The sequence below is a fragment of the Oryza glaberrima genome, chromosome 1 (assembly GCF_000147395.1).
Source record: "Oryza glaberrima chromosome 1, OglaRS2, whole genome shotgun sequence".
Classification (NCBI taxonomy): domain Eukaryota; kingdom Viridiplantae; phylum Streptophyta; class Magnoliopsida; order Poales; family Poaceae; genus Oryza; species Oryza glaberrima.
The window spans coordinates 1520024-1538381 of NC_068326.1; the positions used below are offsets into that span (position 1 = coordinate 1520024).

The 18358-nt window shown below is 40.7% G+C and overlaps 2 protein-coding genes across 4 annotated transcripts; both read right to left on the bottom strand.

Annotated features, from left to right (window-relative positions):
• Window positions 1-1160: 1160 nt before the first annotated feature.
• Window positions 1161-12425, bottom strand: LOC127776068 (zinc finger protein GIS3-like). 3 transcript variants are annotated; one of them, XM_052302406.1, is made up of 3 exons: window positions 12401-12425; window positions 10671-10759; window positions 1161-3567 (listed from the first exon to the last, which is right to left on the bottom strand). In XM_052302406.1, exon 3 carries the CDS (start codon window positions 2255-2257, stop codon window positions 1454-1456), a length of 804 nt encoding a protein of 267 aa, XP_052158366.1. In that variant the 5' UTR covers window positions 2258-3567; window positions 10671-10759; window positions 12401-12425; the 3' UTR covers window positions 1161-1453. The 3 variants fall into 3 exon arrangements, with proteins under 3 accessions (XP_052158366.1, XP_052158360.1, XP_052158352.1); XM_052302400.1 differs by lacking the exon at window positions 12401-12425 and adding an exon at window positions 5146-5241; XM_052302392.1 differs by lacking the exon at window positions 12401-12425 and adding an exon at window positions 5146-8947.
• LOC127776087 (chloroplastic group IIB intron splicing facilitator CRS2, chloroplastic) lies at window positions 12145-16767 on the bottom strand. Its single transcript, XM_052302419.1, has 8 exons — window positions 16462-16767; window positions 16275-16359; window positions 15012-15079; window positions 13939-13989; window positions 13775-13848; window positions 13395-13453; window positions 13241-13317; window positions 12145-12614 (listed from the first exon to the last, which is right to left on the bottom strand). Exons 1-8 carry the CDS (start codon window positions 16708-16710, stop codon window positions 12498-12500), a joined length of 780 nt encoding a protein of 259 aa, XP_052158379.1. The 5' UTR covers window positions 16711-16767; the 3' UTR covers window positions 12145-12497.
• Between the last annotated feature and the right edge of the window lie 1591 nt (window positions 16768-18358).

Consider the following 18358-nt stretch of genomic DNA (forward strand, 5'->3'; position numbering starts at 1 on the left):
GTGTGGGGCCCACCAGAATCTCTATGCAGGGATTCGCCGGACATTACCATAAAAAGAAATTTTCTTGCTTCTGTTTGAGAGCTGAGACCATTGCCCATTAACGGAGTAGCCATCTCCTAACTCATTTCACTTAACTATGCTTATCTTGCAAGATCAATATATTAGCAATATGCTTGGACTAATTAGTGCTCCTAATATTTTTAGTCAATTTCCAGCTGATAAAAAAGGTGACGTGTTGCATGCATGCTTGTACAGATGCATACGTCATCTTTAATTTGCTAAGCTCATCAGCTGCATGTCGTTGACACGTATGACTGAACTGAATAGTATTCATGAACAGTGCAGTATGATGAATCTATCGCTGAAACACAACTTGGGCATGCACAAGTGATGGACATTTTTTATATAAAAAAATATTATTTTTTTGATGGTAGCTAGGTTGTTGCACACGGAACAAGATTGTTACATCACCTCTGGTGCGCTCTTCAACATTTATCTCTAGCTAGCTTGGTGCTGCATGCATAATCCTTCCAATTGCAATGACCCATATGCATGCATCTAATTATCTCAACTTGCTATGATAATTGTTAACCTAGTAGAGCTAATTCACCCATGTGTAGTACGCTGCAAAAATATATAAATTCTAGAGTTGCACTAGCTAGCTGGCTGCTCACTGTAAGTTGTAATATTAATTTAGGTTATGGGTAGCTTTCAGTAACTGATTACGTGCAAAAGTAACAGATTTTGGGGGCCGGGGTTAACTCTAGAAAAAGATCTTAGTGCTTGATTAGTCTTCTTAATTTGTTGTACACAAGCCATGCATGTTGAAAAAATGATGATTAATTAATGGAGTAAAACATATAAAGGGGCAAAGTCTAAGGTGGTGGCATCAGAAAAGAAAGAGGAAAACTGACTCAGGGAGCACTCAAACACAAAAGGGTTAATTACATTGCTAATGTGTATATATGCACGCCCAATTAGATTGCTTGCTTAATTGTCTTGTCTCCTTATAATTCCTTAATTAGAAAACAAAACACGGACACTCCAATTTAATTAGATACAGATCAACCAAAGAATCGGTGGTAATTTCGTCTGAAAATTGCAAGGAACAAGCTATAGGGTGGGGACAAAAATTTACATGGCGTCCATGGTCATTGATCTCTCTGAAATCATGCATATCAATAAGAACAGGAGTTACAGGCAGCTTACATGCAGCTCTCCAAGTCCCAGAAGCTAAAAATACTTAATTTACTTAAGTACTACTAGTGCTAATTACCTAGCCAGGGAGAGGGATCTTAGTACGGATCAACTACGGACGTAGGCAGCTAGTAGGTAATTAATTCTTTTTTACCATAGTAAACAGTAGCTAGCTCGCTCTCGCGCAGTAGTGTGGCCGGATCGTCGTCGTCGTCGTCGACCACGCGCGCGAACTCATGCAAGCGCGGCGGTGAAGTCACAAGCCGGCGGGCGCAAGGCTGAGCTGGAGGTCAAGCCCCAGGCAGGTGTCCTCCGGCACGGTGGCCACCGGCTCCGCCACCACCATCGCCGGACCGGGATATCTCGCAAGGCTGGCCGCCGAGCTCGCGTGGATCCTCCGCCCGTGGTGCTCGTCCGTCGTCACGTAGGGTGCCGAGGCCGCGGCGACGGCGGCGGCAGACGTCGCCGGAGTGTACGAGAACACAGCCGGCGAGGCGGCGGCGACGGCGGCAGGGCCGGCGCCGCGGGCGGGGAAGACGCAGCCGTGGGACACGTGGAACTGCTGGCCCTGCGCCCCGCCGGCCACCGCGGCGGCGCGCGGGGAGAAGTAGACCCAGCTGGTGGGCCCCGCCTCGCCGCCGCCGAGGAGGTGGGGGGTCGGAGCGAAGGCGGAGACCATCGGGTTGGCGCGCGGGTAGAGCGCGGCGGCGCCGCCCGCGACACGGCCGGCGGCCGCGGCCGCCGCCTGCAGCTGCGCCCGCTTGAGCTGCTGCCGCTCCTTCTTGTGCGCGTTCTGGTGGCCGCCGAGCGCCTGCGAGTTGGCGAACTCGCGGCAGCAGTACTGGCACTCGTACCTCCGCCCGTCGCCGCCGGCCGTGGCCGTCGTGGTGGTCGTAGTAGACGACGAGGACGAGTCCGAGCCGCCGCCTCCGCCGCCACCGTTGCCCCCGCAGACCGGCGCGTTCTCCGGCTCAGCCGAGTACTGCTCCTCGTGCTCCGCCGTCTCCTCCTCGGAGACGTCGAAGCCGAAGAGCTTTAGCCTGGGGCTCGTCATGCTCATGGCTGCAAAGACGAGTAGCTAGCGAGCAGCACACTGTAGAAGCTTGGCACTGGTGGTACTTGCTACAGAAGAAGAGAACTAAGAGAGAAAGAGAGCTAAGCTGCAGTGAGTTGCTGTCAAATTAAGTTGGATGGATGTGCATGGGTTGGAGCTGTGTCAGGTGAGAAGGGGCAGTATATATAAGACCTGGAGCTGCAGGATTTGCACAGGCGAGAATGGATATATCATGGAGCTCATAGCTAGGCAGGTGAATGATTTGAATACATGCAGCATGTACACAATATTATATCCCGGCCTCTTGCACTTTAGAGGGAGAGGGACGATCGATGCAAAGTAGGAAAGAGAGATTAGTAGTAGTATGAGTTGGAGTACTTGTGATGAACAGGAGAAGCAACACACACACAGAGGTCACAAGAGACAGGTCGAGGTCTAGATTGCGCTTGTCTCGGCTCCATGTTGCACTATTTTATGTGCTCGTCTTCCTCGTTGATTTGTTAATTACTACCGGGGCTAGAGGCACACGCATGATAGGATATTTAGATATATAAATAAATATATATATGAGTACTATATGTATATCTTTGTAGGCATGTAGCTTAGGTCTGTGAAGTAGACTAGTATATATGTATGTGTCACTTGCTAGATGGAACTAAGTGGCCAACTAATACGTACTAGGGCTCATTTCTTAATCAAAGCTGGATCGACCGATGCATGCAGCCGGATGCTCAATTATGTTGTTTTGTGTACGTAATGCAAATAGTTTATACCGATAGAGTCGCGGTGTTGTGTAGAGGAGAGGCAACGGAATACAATATAATTTTATTCAAGGGTTCCTGGTTGTTACGGCGCTTTTGTACTTATATATAACTGTGTCTATGTATTAAATATCTTAATTTGCCTTGTATTATGGCTCGATCGATGTATGTAGAAAGAGATAAGAGATCAGTGAGGGACCATGCATGTGCAGGAGAGCTAATTAATTAAGTGGGTGCCACTTAGCTAAGCTAAATTATACCCGATTGTTCAACTTATTCGATCTGCGCGTGTAGAGTACAAACTAAAGTTGCAATGCTCATGCGTGTTGGGGTTGGACTATATGCTTTTTAAAATTCTCCATGTAGAAATGTATATGATGCAGAAGAGTATAGCAGTAGTACGTACGTAGGAAATGTACATGTACTGATGTACGTACGTATTTGCTCCGTTTTGTTCCGTTGTGTGGGCTATAGCTTTCAATTCCTATCATGATGATGGATGACCTCGGCAAAGAATCGCCTTTGAGTCCCATCCCTGGAATCAATATTATGTCTCTGCAGAACAATATATAGATATTCGTCAAGAAAAGAAAACTTTCAACATGATTTTCTTTCACAAATAAAATGAAGTACTCCTACATCATAAAAATATTCTAGCCATAAAATCAGCCCTAGCTAGCATGCATGTATATTCGTGTTTGCGTACGGAAAAGGTATGAACAATATGTTTTCTTTTAAGGCTATAAAAAACAGAGTAGAATATAGATCCCAGTGTAATACTGCCAATATGAAATGGCTTGTATAGTCAATCGCTATTAGCGGCTAAGTGGGGGTCTATATATGATTCCACCAGGCGACAGAATAGCATTTATTGCTCTTCCAAGAAACTGATTAATAAAATACAAAATTGGAAGAAGCGCAAGTGCTAAGAAATCCAACGTCATTCAACGGATTAAAGCCGCAGGAGCAACTTCCTCGAGCACCTAAATCAACTTACAATTCATAGTTGTATCAAGCAAATCAACAAGCACAAACAAATTAATAACGGATGGTAAGCAATCAACAACTTCAAAGCTCAAATCACCGACAACCAGAGTAGTTCGAAATAATAACCCTTTAGCTTAACTTGTAGATTTGTAGCTGTATTTCTCTAGCTTGATTTCAACAGGCATTTGCACAGTTGCATGCTCTAAACAGTAGGGATTATCTGTTCAATTTACTTCATATACGTACACAAAAAAGTTATTTTGTTCTCTTCGTTTCATCTAGATGCAATTTACCACTCCACAGCTCGAAAAACTTGTTAATCGCTTTCTATAAACCATTGAGATACGATCAACCAAATAAGAATATTCACTGATTAGCTCATGAGCGCACATGCAGGCACAGCTTCGTCCTCACCGCATTTTATGTCACTAGGAATGCACATTGAGACGCACTTGGAATTTTCTTGCAGCAAGCATTAAACATATATTCCATCACAATAATAAACAATGTTGCAGGAAAAGTGGCAAGGACAAGAATTGACGCAATTATGTTCCCAGTGTTCGGAATGTATCTGTTTTTATCTGGCAGAAATTTAAGCTTAATCACAAAAAAGGAACACAATGCAGAAGAAAAACTTTGCAAAAGGGGAAATAAAAGAGGCACGATAAAATGGAAAATATATTTTGCCAACCTAGCTAGTTATATTTTCCCCAACATTTCACATCATTAATTTAAGTAATGAAGCATTAAGATTTGTTCAATTATTGCTAGTCTACTCAAGTGAAAAGAGTTCCACTTGGTGTACTGCTATGAGTGGGAATTAATCAGCAACGGAAGCTGGGATCATCGAAATATAAAAGGCAATTTCAAGAAATTGATCTATAAAGTAAAATAAGAAGCGGAATCCATGTCAATTAGAATACGATCTTATTTTGTATGTCATAATTTGCACAGTTATGCACTACCACAGTATTATGATGTAATTGAGTAGAATGCTGGTGCAGGTTAGTAATTAAGCACCAGGCTATGCTAGATAATCTTCAAGAACAGTCATCTGATATTCTTGTACGTTTGCTTTACTAACATCTTTAGTAATTCTTTTACCTGAACATTGGATCAGTCATGTCTAACAAGAAAAACATGTACCTTAAAAGCTCAGCTGATGCGGTGGGTTTTCTTGTCTTTGTACTTGCCATAGGCGTCATTTGTAGAGAAAAGACAACTCCTGAGAGGTCACTGGCACTTGTACAGTTGAACTACCTTGTTAGAAGAAATCATGTTTGACTTACAATCAAAAGGAGGAAGGAATTGCCATGCATTCACTATATACACATTGCAACTTTTGCAGCATCCAGGAGGATCAGATCATGTGTGTGTGCAAGCCTTTATAAGTCACAATTGTAACTAGTGCGCAGAGATTGCCTTTTATCTTAATACAGTACGTGTTTTCACACAGCTAAACTAATTGGGGGCTGTATATCAAGCCCAGAATCTCCTGCGTCTCAAGTTCAAATCAGCAACCTTTTTGGTTAGACTTTTGCTTCAACCCGCTTGTAAAGAAATCTCCCCAAATCCTACTAACCCCAGAGAAAGCTAGAATTCTGCATCTTTTTTTCTCTAACATAATCTCGCCTCCACCATCCAAGAAAGGTTCTATGTATCTTTCACTCCCAAATTCCCTACTTATCTCCTCTCTTTCTAAAGTCTTTCTCCAACTTCTAAACAAGGCCCACCCTGTCCCCTAAACTCAGCTCCCCTCAGTTCCTTTCTTTCTATCCCTTTCAAATACCAAAACATGAGCTTTGAGGTAGCAAGTGCTGTTATTAAAGAAATGACGATATCTTCAATATATTATCAGTAGTTTCACATAGAGGAGTGGTGGTTATATAGCTGTCACCTAAGGTGGCTTTAATCTGATCCATTTCGTTTTTTACTCTGTAGTTTCTACCTATGCTTAGATCATGGACCTTCAGCTTAATTTAATTGTTTCAGGTTAGACAAGTTGATCAAATACTTGATTGCATTGGTGACCATAAAGTATATATGTCCGTACCCTTTTTTATTCTAAACAGCCTCCATCCACAACAAATGTAGAGTCAAAGAATCATTTAATAAGCGTCCATAGGTTCTTATGAATCAGTTAACCTGATAGCCCATTTCATTTCAACAAAGCTGCCTTTTATTTGATATTGACACCTGTAACCTAAACTAATATTCTGTACAAAACTAACCAACAAATATATGTAATAGATAGATGATAAACTTTTGATATACATAGCTAGTAACAGTTCCTAGATTCTAATTCAGACTAGCAGACGCTACATAAGAAACATCACATGCATTGAATCTTCCCTTGCTCCCCAGTTGATCCATTTTGTAAACGGTGCTACATATCTAGACAAGCATTCAATAACCAAAGCTCATGAATATTCCTGTAAGAGCCAATAATTACTCACATCATGCATAATTATCGGCTTACAATGAGCTCAAGACCGTTTACCGACAAAAACTAAGCAAGCTTCTTTGTGAATTATTTTACACGGCACGAGTTCATATTGTGATTACAGTTTTTTGAACAGATGGACGAGGGAGTTTTTGTTTCTAAATAATTGGAGGATCTAGACTAATCACCTATCTAATTCAATCAATGCATAGGATCTCCTAGTAAACAATTCTATTAACTGTAACCCAGCAGCTCAATCGTTTCAAGTTTCTAGATTACGAAGAACAGTGTAATTAATATGCCAAATGAGGTACCAATTCACGTGAATTCCTAAGATGACTGTCCTGAAACAGAGAAGAAAAATAGAGAAGATTGTTTTCTAGCCTGTAAGCTAATGCATGGAAAGCATAAAAAACATCAACAATATTACACAATATGATGCACATTTCAGAAAAGCAATGATGTGAGGAAGGAAAGTTGTACACATGTGACCACCATGCATGCTATAATTGAGATAGATCCTACTCCTGTACAGGTCCAATTTGAATTATTAGGAACATTAAACCTGTTTGGGTTCTTATCTACTACAGTAATTTTCCTGTCAGATACCCAAAACAGAGTGGTTGAAGTGTTCCTTTCAGTCAGATCTAGTCATATTTCATTTCAAACCTTCTTCTGATTTTGAGACCCCTTCACTCTACAGGGAGCAACTGGGAAAGATCACATGAAATGAATACCAATTGCCTTGACATAGAAGGCATATTAGCTAGGTTCGATCTCAATGATATGTCCATTTGTCCAACCATCTAATTTTTAATAGTCAGTTATCAATAAATTTGTCCAAACAAACACTGTTTTAGTCAAGTTACAGTAACTACTTTTTCCATGAATCTGAAGAAATGTAGCTAGTTCCACAAACCATAATATCATTTTAAAGGACTGTAACGTATCTAATAATTTAAAGTGGAACAAAAAAAATACATATTCATTATGATCAACCATCCAATCTCATAGGACAGAACTTGAGCCAAAAATATTCATCTCCCATGTATGGATCGAACAAGAAGAGAGCAGTAAAAGTTAACTTGTTAGGACTGATTCTAACCCATCCCCCAAGCTAGTGACTATTCTAGCAAAATACAAAAATGTAGAGGAGCCAAGTTGCTACGTTCTATAAAGAAACTTTGGCTTCTTTAACTTCAAAAGTCCTCATCTACTTGTCCTGTGTCCTTCCATACTCTGAGCTTCCTTATAGGATGAGCAATTCTAGGACCCCATAAAGACACCAACTACTTTCGGAATATCTAACATGTTTTATTCCAGGAGGAATTGTCTGAAAGAAGCTTGGACGGTTGGAAGGCAAGCCATCCAAAATGCTTTCCTTGCAGACTGCAGGTTGCAGCAAAGCACATGGTCTTTTCTTTTAATATGCAAGTTCTCCTTCACTAATATGAATTGTTTATGCTTGCAAAGAATCTAATATGCATTCTAGTCGACCAGCAAATGCACATGCATTGTATGATGAGGTTCAGGTTTTTGATGACTCGGCAAGATAGTTAACTAAAAAATCCACTTGATCATAACATGCAGATGCACTTGATCATATTTTGCAAGTTGAGTTAATAAAATAGTATTACAGTTACATTCATCTTTACTCAAATTATTAAGATTTGATCCCAGAAGTGTAAGTAATCATTGTAATATGAAAACGGTGCTAGAAAGCATTATCTCAGGATTGAATTCAAACATAAGCTCTGGATATAATTTTATATAGTTTAACAATTGTGTTATTGTCATGAACCTCCAGGTTTGGTTTTAGACAGGTTCTTTTAGGGTTTTAGACAGGTTTGGTTTTAGGAACACAATAAGAGGAGTTCCTACATGTATCTCTGTACATGTCAATATTATCTCCCTTTATTTGATTATGTCCTATCTAAAATGTAGGGAATAAAATGCATGTACCCGTTTTCTTTTGTCGTTCCACTTACTATTTCCTAGTTTATGACCAAAAACAAGCATAAGGTCATTGAATCATCTGAGTGTCCCACCAATTAAAGATTAGAGGTTATCCAACAAGGGACAACTTCATTTGGGTGTTGCATAGGTCAATAGCTTTTTCTGCTACAGTGGTCTCCACCTTGCATTGCAGTGCACTGAGCACCTCATCTACAAATTCTCTAACCCTCAAGGAAAAGAAAACACAAATTATGCACTCTTGGCTCTCGTATAGTTCTCCTGTGGCACTCTTAGCTGGTTATGCATATTTGCTTCTCTAATATAATACAGAGCCTTATTTGCAACTAGAAAATAAAATCTATCAAGTTGACTATCCAATTATACAAACAGAAAAAATATAGTTTTGATCCAAATATCTTCTACAAAGCTACTGCAATAATGCTCAGGAACAAGGCTATAAAAAGGAGATAAGAAAGCTTGCCACTGCCTTGTATGGCTTGCACAAGGCTTCCCTAGACGGCAGTCACGGCACCTTACTCCATGGAGCACCTAACACATGTGAACCATTCATTTAAGCATTTAATCACAGCAGCAGGAAAACACCACTCAGTAGCCTTGACGGGTGCTGATAAGATACAATGCATGTCACTTGCCGCTTGATTACAAGCTAGACACACTAGGTCCCATGTTTTTGTTGTTTGTTGTGTTGCCTCAACAAAGGCTCCTGGTCACATCCCCAACATTTTTGTTAGTTGATTGCAAGCACAAAGTTGGCAACATTTAAGATCACCCGAATCCCATAAGGGGCCCGCACCAAGTTGTGCTCTCAAAGGAAAATCCTTCTTTTGGGCTCATGATGACAAGTTTAGCACATAGTTTAATCCCCTGGATGACCTCACCCATTTTGCTCCTAGGAAATATATATATATATATATAAATGCGTGTATATAGAACACTCAAGTTAGTAACCATATCTCTTTATTTTCTCCACAAGTGCTTTTTGGGCCACCACGGGGGATTAAAGAATGGTTTGGCTTAATAATTGGGTTTGATGTCTTCCTTAAGAATAAGTTTCAAAGCTAGTTAATAAACCCAGGCAGTGTGAGCAAGGACTATAAACTATGTTCTAGTATGCCAAGTGACATTACCTACTCCATAAAAATAAGTACTTGAGATTGGGTGGATTTCACTTAAAGTCATGTGAAGTGATTCTCCAGTATACTTAATTATGCAATGAGGGATTAAAGAAACACCTAGAACAAAATCTTATAATCTAGAATGTCCAAAGCTTAACCAAGCACTAGGATTAACCGTCACAGCAGAAAATATTTAAAACAGGGATCCAGCATAGCCCGTGAATTAAGCTAATATATACAGCTACAATCACGACACTTGGTAAATCTAATGCGCCTCTGTGAGCGAGTGATCAACAGATGGATGCACATGGATTAGATGTATGATTACTCCATACCCTACTTCTGTGATGGCTTTAAGAAAAGGATTAGCAAGTAGTTTAGGTAACGTGATGGTGGAGGAAAGAGCTTTAGATAATATAATCTTTAAAACTTTGGAATCCACTTGGTGGTTAGAAAAGAATTAGGCGGAGGGAATTTTCCTAGCAGAAAGTAGTGGAAGTGAGGTAATTAGACTAATGTTTTTTGGTCTTTAAACCAAGGTCAAAACTAAGCCTTTGACAAATATCGTATCTTTGTGATGTATTAGACAAATCACCTGGTGGTTATTGCCTTATTGGTAATATCACACCACAAGTTATCTCTAGCTTTTCTGGAACATAGGTAGTACTGCACTTGGACTAGTTCTTTCCATTTTCACTTTGATGTACTAGTAAAAAGAACTGATTAAGTTAATGTTACACTTTGTTTTTAAGCCAGCAAGAAACGAACACATTTGGATCATCATAAGATAGAATTTCCACTTCATGAGACATTCACCTCTAGATGGTTCTTTCACAAGATATTTTAAGTGATGATCTAGAAATGTTAAAAGGAGGAAGTAGCAGCTTACAAATTGTTACTAAAACACGGGTATTTTGGACCAATGTATAATAGTAACTCAACATCGATGATTTTTTTTAAATTTGATTTGCATCTCTTCACCGAATATGAATGAAGAACCCAACAGCTATTGCATCTTATTTTTGAAGGGGTGCATGCTTATTTCCTTTAGCTTTCACACACTTCCAATGCCAGACAATGCAATGCATAACCATAAATTTAATCAAGCAACCATTTAAGGCAGAAAAAATACTTACTGCAAGTGTGTGGGATAAGTGTGTTAAATGCCTCATCAAATGATAACAATCACGCATGCTGGACAGAGCTAGCCCACATGGCATTCCACCTTAGAAAAAAAGAAAAACTATTAGCCTTCTTGCTCAACTCCATGTATCCTCAGTCTCTACTCTATGATGCTCTCCTCACCCATTGCTCCCTCACTGCCTTTCTTCTTGTTAGAAAGTATACCACAGAAAAAAAAATAGAATTTATAAAAACTGACAAACAAATGATATTTTTCATGCTCATGGTACCAGCCACCAAAAAACACAAAAAGGAAAACAATATGATGCGATTTTAGTGTTATGGATGTTCGCATCAGATTATTGTTTGCATTTCATGGTACTAAAAAATATATGGCCCCATGTTAAGAGGTAAACAACTGCCTTCAGTATATTTTGTGGCTTTGTGCACATTTGGTAGCATATTAGCATGCACAGATATAAGTATAGGATGACTGCAGAAACAAAGTGAGAATAGGGAAACAAGGCATGAAAGCAGAAGGTGATACAATTATAATCACCATCTTCATGTACTCTAATACCCAGAGGATCCTGTCATCACTTGAAAATAGATTAACCAAAGCCTAACAGATGTCGCCTCCTTAAATTATCACATATCGCAATGTTCTAGACCTAGTTTTTTATTAAGCTAAGCTAGATAATAGGTTGCAAGAGAGCTGCAGGTGGCATTTAATCACCAAAAGTTACAGATTAGCCCTGAACAGTAGAGGGTTAAATCAGCTTGACTCTTATTCTAGATAGTACTGTAGGTTAACTGATGCGAGAAGTTGAGATAACTTTTACATGGCAAAGAAGATTTTCTGCCCATACTCACCCTCACGAGTTCAGACTGACATATCAGCACAAGAAAATAGAAAACAATATTCAATATCAAGTCCTTATCAAAGATTTGCTAAGGATCTCCTTAAGTTTCTTAATGACAAGATAACATCAGGGCATAGACATGTATAACTATAAGTCTATATATAACATGCCAGACTACTAAACAACTTTACCACATCAAGTTGATGAAAATGAGTTGTACGGCCGGAGTAATAAAAACACCTATACGATCACTTTGCAGGCAGATGATCCACTCCAACAAAGACAGCTACATTTATTTGCATGATAAAATCAGAGATTTAGGAAGCAGGAGAAGGAAAGACTCTTTCCTCTTTTACATCACTAAAGTGTCTTCGTCATTAACCTACAGAAGTGACAAGTAATTCTAGACTTTGTCAAAATAACATATTTAGCTTCCAATTTGAGTAAACAATTTGTGTTCTTAAGAGCAATTATAATAAACCCCTAAGCACTTGCCCCAAGATTGCATGTTGGCTCACATGATGAGGTGAGGGAGAGAAGAGAAGAGGGATAGGAGGAGCCACCCCTCACTCAAGGGGCAATCTCTACATAAGCTCTATATGAAAAGAGAAGAGTAGATTAAACAAACAAATAAAATGAAAATACTTTTAGATTATTGGGGTTAGTGTAATAAAGCTAGTGTAGAGGTGGTGTATTGTATATGCTACCTCTTATACTTAATAAGTAGCTTACATATGAACAAAATTAGAGGTCACAACTACCTCTCTAATGAAACTTGCTCTAAGGAAAGAATGCAAAAGTACTCTACCTATATACACCCTGCAAGTTTCTTAGCATCCTCAAAATTATAGGATACTGCAGAAGCAACTTAGTGCACTTACGTAGATTGTGCAAAGTACCACATCCGACACTTCCAATGATATTGATGATGCGTATTTATGCGTCCTCAGCAAGTATATCCAAGCCTCTTAATAATTCTCAAACACTGTGGAACTTGTACTTCTGAACCAGATTGAATCTCTCAATACTTCCACTAAAACCCTTCAACACAAGAGTTCTCACAGCATCCACCCCTTGCTCCAAAGCAGTGTCAATCTTGATCAAATTTACAGAACAAATTTAGATCACTATTCAAGAAGCAACAACCATATCATAGAGTTGCTCTGAGAAAAATAGAGGCTCAATGGAAAATGTGAAAACTTGAGGGTTAACTAACAGCAGTTTTTTTTTCTTTATAATGACAAAGCAAAAGGTAAGATCCCTAATGTTCTTTTCCAGAACCAACTTTTTCCTGGTTGGGGGGTCGGGGGGATCTAGTTGTGGTACTCCAAAGTATTAGTCTCTTCAACCTGGAAGCTTATTCTTTGTATATAAATAAGATGAGTTTGCACATGAACATTTCTACAAAGTGTGAACATTACAACTTACATCCAATATCAATGTGCATCGATTGTGGTGATCGAACCAAATGGTAGGACATCTTTTATCTTTTTCCTGTTTCTATCTTTTATCCTTTTATGATGAATTATAATAAATTTATAATAGCGCTAGCCTGTTATCACTACAGCTGTACTGGAGCATTACTGGAGAGCGAAAGGAGGGAAGAACATGGTGAAGCAGAGAAAAAATAGGTCACAGCAGACAAGAAATTACAGGCAAGAGTTTTTCACACTATATGGCATATCTTCTACAAAACACTAAAACATAGAGCAAAGCAATACCTGCAGCCGTTCCTCTGAACTGAACTTCTGCAGAAGAAAAGCACGCGTGTCCATTTTGCCGGGTGGGCTACCAATGCCTATATCCAGCAGTCAATAGCTCAATATTGGTCCAATATGAATTTCCAGAGAATGCATGGTGAACATGGTGACGTACCTATAGATAAACGAGGAAGTTCACGGGAACTGTCCAAACATTCCATTACGTTCTGCAGGCTGTTTTTCACAGAAACTGGTTAATGTGAAGCGAAGTCGGTATTGGATTAATAAAAGGTAACGTCTCTAACTATTAGGAGTTTAGGACCACATAGACAGCTATGTCAAACACATAATACTTATAAGCAGACTAACAGGCTCCATAGAGCCTCTCAAGAAAGAAATTAACAATTTTCTCTATATAGAGTAAAGCTGAACAGGCGCAAGCATACTGAAGCATTTAAACCCAATGCAGCTATCCACCTTTTCGAAGATTTCATCAACTCACATTCAAGTACGATACTGAGAAAGGTATAAGATATTTGGAAACTTGGATATTACCCATTATGGCGACCATGACCACCTTTCCGTTGAAGACGCAATACACCATTGGGTAGACTCATCTCATCATACATCTTAGTAAACAGAACATACTGATGTTAGTTGCAAGCACATGCTACTCAATACCAGCCATAAATCAGCGTAAGAACAGTGATAAGATGTACCACAAGGATATGCCGCAATGGTACTTGATAATAGGCAGCAAGAGGTCCAATCTTCACAAGATAGCACGATCGTACAGGGTGATTTGAGAAGTTGCAAGAAATTATATGACATTAGAATGAAGAAAACAGGTGATCCTTAAGTCCTAACAACAATTTATAGTCTCATTTCACCATAAGACATAATGCATGATATTTTAAGAAAAAAAAAAGAGCAGAAATAAGGAGTTATATGCTGAGGTATATTTTTTATTCATTCCAAATATTATCAACATTTGGTGCTTTCCTTTTGTATCATGTTCCCAATTCAAAGTACTTCTGCTTTGAAAGTTACTATTAATTAATGAATAAGAGAGTCTAAAGGTAGAAATATAACTTGAAGATCCCCGCAGACTCATCTTGTTTCTTATTAATTAGAGATTAATTTGTGTTTACTTGATCACAGATTTAGGAAAGGTTTGTGTTTACTTGATCTTATTTTTGTCAAAATTGCTAGCAGGCAGTAATTTTCAAAAAAAAAAAAGAATGAAGGGCCTGTTTGGATCATTGCCCAACTCAACCATGCCAAAAATTTTGCATTCCAATTTTTTTTGCATTCATTTGGTTTAGATCCAAAAAATTGGCATTGCCAAATTATTTGGCATCCCTTTCGGTGCAATACAAGTCAAAGCTTAGGTAGTCTTGCCCAAAAAAAGAAAAGGCAACAATCCAATCAACAACCTTGCCAAGAATTTTGGTATGACCAAATCTTGCCATTGCCCAAAAAAATGGCTTGGCTAAGATTGGCATAGAACCAAACAGATCAAAAAGTTAATTTTATAGTTCAGCTGCCCTGAATATTTTATAACAGGTCATGTACGACAAAGTTTGGCACATAAAAATATGTCGCATTTCTTTTGAAAATAAGAGGCTGCTATTTCTATGAGTAACTTACCTGCAGACAAATTTTTTTATGGGAAAACAATGAGGGAGAGCCCTCTAAAGAGGCCTTTATTTGTAGTAGCCAGTATGAAGTTGCTTTTTATTATTCACAAGCTAAAAATTGCAAATTAAAAAAAACAATAGTAAGAACTTACTGCCTCCCCACTGTAGTTGATATATGATTGTGGCTTTACCAACAAGACAGGCACTTCCCCAATCGAACCTGCACAAAAATTCCACCGAACAACAGGAATTTACAATATCAATAACAAGATTATGACGCTGACTGCTATACATACTGCAGTTCATGAGACTATACTTCCAGCAAGAAAAAAATATTCAGTGGACTAGACAAACTTCAGTGAAAGAGGTTATTGTACTTTCTTCAGGAGTAATTGGTGCATCAAACATATGCTGCTGCACATATTTAGTACTTCCAAGTTCCGACAATCTGAACAATATTACTAATACTAAATAAAGGCATGAGAGCACTAATGAAGGCAATTTTAACAATGATCCTCTGTAGTACAGTATGTATTGTGATTATTATATGTGAATGAAAGAAACGACAGCTCAGTGCAACTGTAGATCAGACATGATAGAATGGTCGGATATCCAATCTGCAAATTAAACTTTCAATGCAAATATGAAGTTCTGGGTTTTCAAATAGAAATAGGACATGAGCATACTTGGCTTTAGCTCAACATATGGGATGGGGTACTTCCAAACAACATTCCTGTCAATCAGCAGAAATATATGGTTGATTGTTCTTAAACATGAAGATTGTTTCTTAGAACTTTCACAGTTAAATGCAATCAAATTAAATAACTTGTGCTATCCTAAAAAAATAAGTTATCCCTGTACAAAAGGCCAAAGAATACAGTACCTATATTCATTGAATCTTAAGTCTGAAAAACAATAATATTTCTTAAGTTGGATTTGGAGGAACTGCAAAAGGCAGTGGAGAGAAGTAGACAACGAAATCCAGTTTCGCTAAAACTAAGAACTGCTGAAATTTGGAGTAAATATTGTGAGTTCATGAAAAACATCCCCACCAGTATTCCACAAGGACAGAACTCGAGAGTAGAAAAGGCAGGGGCTCCATATCAGAATAAGATTGGTAAGTTGGTAACCAGTAAAACATTGAATTCGTTCTGTTAAAACTTGCTGAAAACATGTTTTTACGTCACCAAACTCTAAATTGACATCCCAATAACTCATACAAAGGTCAATGTGGTCTTCTGCACCAAATCAATTGCTTCAACTACTGTGATTTCAGCTAAAATGTAGGTCTAGCTGCTGTTACCAAGTACGGGACTTAAGTTAGATACCAGTTGCAACAGCAGACATTACTGCACAACTAGATCCCTAGCATGAAACAAAATAGTCCACTCCACTGCAACAAGAGAGTACGGTACCTATTCCGAGCAGCGACTTGGACTGGATCGTGTTCATGGTGATCCCCTCGTCTCGCGCGATGCGATCGACCATCTCAAACCCCACCTAATCACGAACGCGAACGCGAACGCGAGCACAAAGCGGTGAGAGGGTGAGCATCTCAAATCGGACAGGAAGGTGCGCAACGAGAGAAGGCATCCCGCTTACGTTGTGACGCGTGCCGTGGTACTTGCTGCCGGGGTTGCCGAGGCCGGCGATGAGCCAGGGCGTGTACTCCGCCGGCCGCGCCGCGGGGTCGGGGACGGACGCGACGACGGCGATGCGGCGCCGGAGACGGGTGCGCCGGAGAGGGGCGGCTGCGGAGAGGAGGAGGCGGCGGCGGCGGCAGGGTTCGGGGGAGGAGGTGGTGAGCGGGGAGAGGCGGGCGGAGGCGGGAGTGGCCACGGCAAGCGACATGGCGAGGGGAGAGGAGAAGCGGAACCGATAGGGCGAGAGGAGATTTCAGATTAGCATTAGCCGCCCTTCGTGTTGCTTTGGAGGGAGAAAAATGAAAATATCTTAATCCCAGGTGAAGGATGGAGTACGTGGGCCGCAGGAAAATTTGGGCCAGGCCGGATACGAGGGGATCTATGTTGGGCTGGAGTTTTCGGCCCATTACGTGGTTTCCCTGAAACCTAACGGGGCTAGGCGGTTTCATCGCTAGGATCACCATAGGCCCACTACTGTCAACGATCATTGTGTACGTAGGGGTGGGCAATATAAGACCTAACCGAATAACCAAACCAAAAAGATCGAGACCAAGTCCGAAAAAATCGAGACCAAGAAATTTGGTTAGTAATTCGGTCTCAGCCTGTCAAAGACCAAAATTTGTTTGGGTAATTCGGTTATTAGGCTCGGTTAACCGAATTAACCGAGAGAACAAGCCCAATAGGTCTAGAGGCCCAATAAGCCCAATACTGCACTAAACCCTAGAGGCCACCCGCTCCAACCCACATGCCGCATCGGCACATCCCCATCCATCCCCCATCGCGCTGCCCTCCGGGTCCGCATCCCCATCGCCGCCGCATGCCTATCCATCCCGCGCGGCCGCGCTACTTCCGTCTCCACCCCCATCGCGCGGCGCCACCACCTCCGCCCTCCGCCCTCCACCCTCCGCCTCCATCTCGCCAGCGCCGTCTCCGCCTTCATGCCGCCTCGCCGGTCGCGCTACCCGCTGGATCCATCCTCCACCTCCACCACGATGCGTCGGCACCACCATACTCCCACCGAGTCACCGACCACCGCCGCATCGGCATCGACGGCGTGTGCCGCCTCAAGTCGGCCCCGTCTCGGCACACCTCCGTCCCGGCTCCTCCAAATTCGGTCAGACCGAGACCGAGACCGAATTTATCGGTCCTGACTTTTTTGGATGAAATTTGGTCCTGACTTTTTAAAAACCGAAATAAAAACCGAAATGATCGAAAAACTGAATACCGAAATTGAAATTTTCGGCTAGACTGAACGCCTACCACTAAAAGCACGTTACACACGGGAGGATCTGACAGGTTTGCATCGATCATGAGCAAATTGATTGGAGTATATAGTATCATGGCCACACTGCGTACGCCACTAACCACCCAAACATTAACAAATCATGGATGATGGATCTTGGATCTTGGAGCATGTCGATCATAATTCATAAGGGACGAGCGAAAGAGTGAGAAAAAAGCGATCCATCTTGCCGCTCTCTTTCTCGACTACTGAGGTCTGAGGTTTTATTACTACTACAGCCGTAGGTACAGCATACAGTAATCTGTTTGGCCGGACAGGCATGATGATCTCTAGTGAGAATGTGATGACAATGCAATTCAAAACAAAATGATGCATGCCATGATGCAATGCACTCATCTTAGGATTAAGGGAGATAGAAGAGGATCTGGGGACGAGGGGTTGAGGCAAATACTTTTAGTAGAAGAAGTATTACTGGGACCATTTTTTTTTATCATCCTTTAACCAATGTTTCACTGGTGGAGAAACCGTTTGTAGTCCCGGTTGGTAACCCCCCTTTAGTCCCGGTTGTCCAACTGGGACTACGAATCCGGGACTAAAGATAGCTATCTTTAGT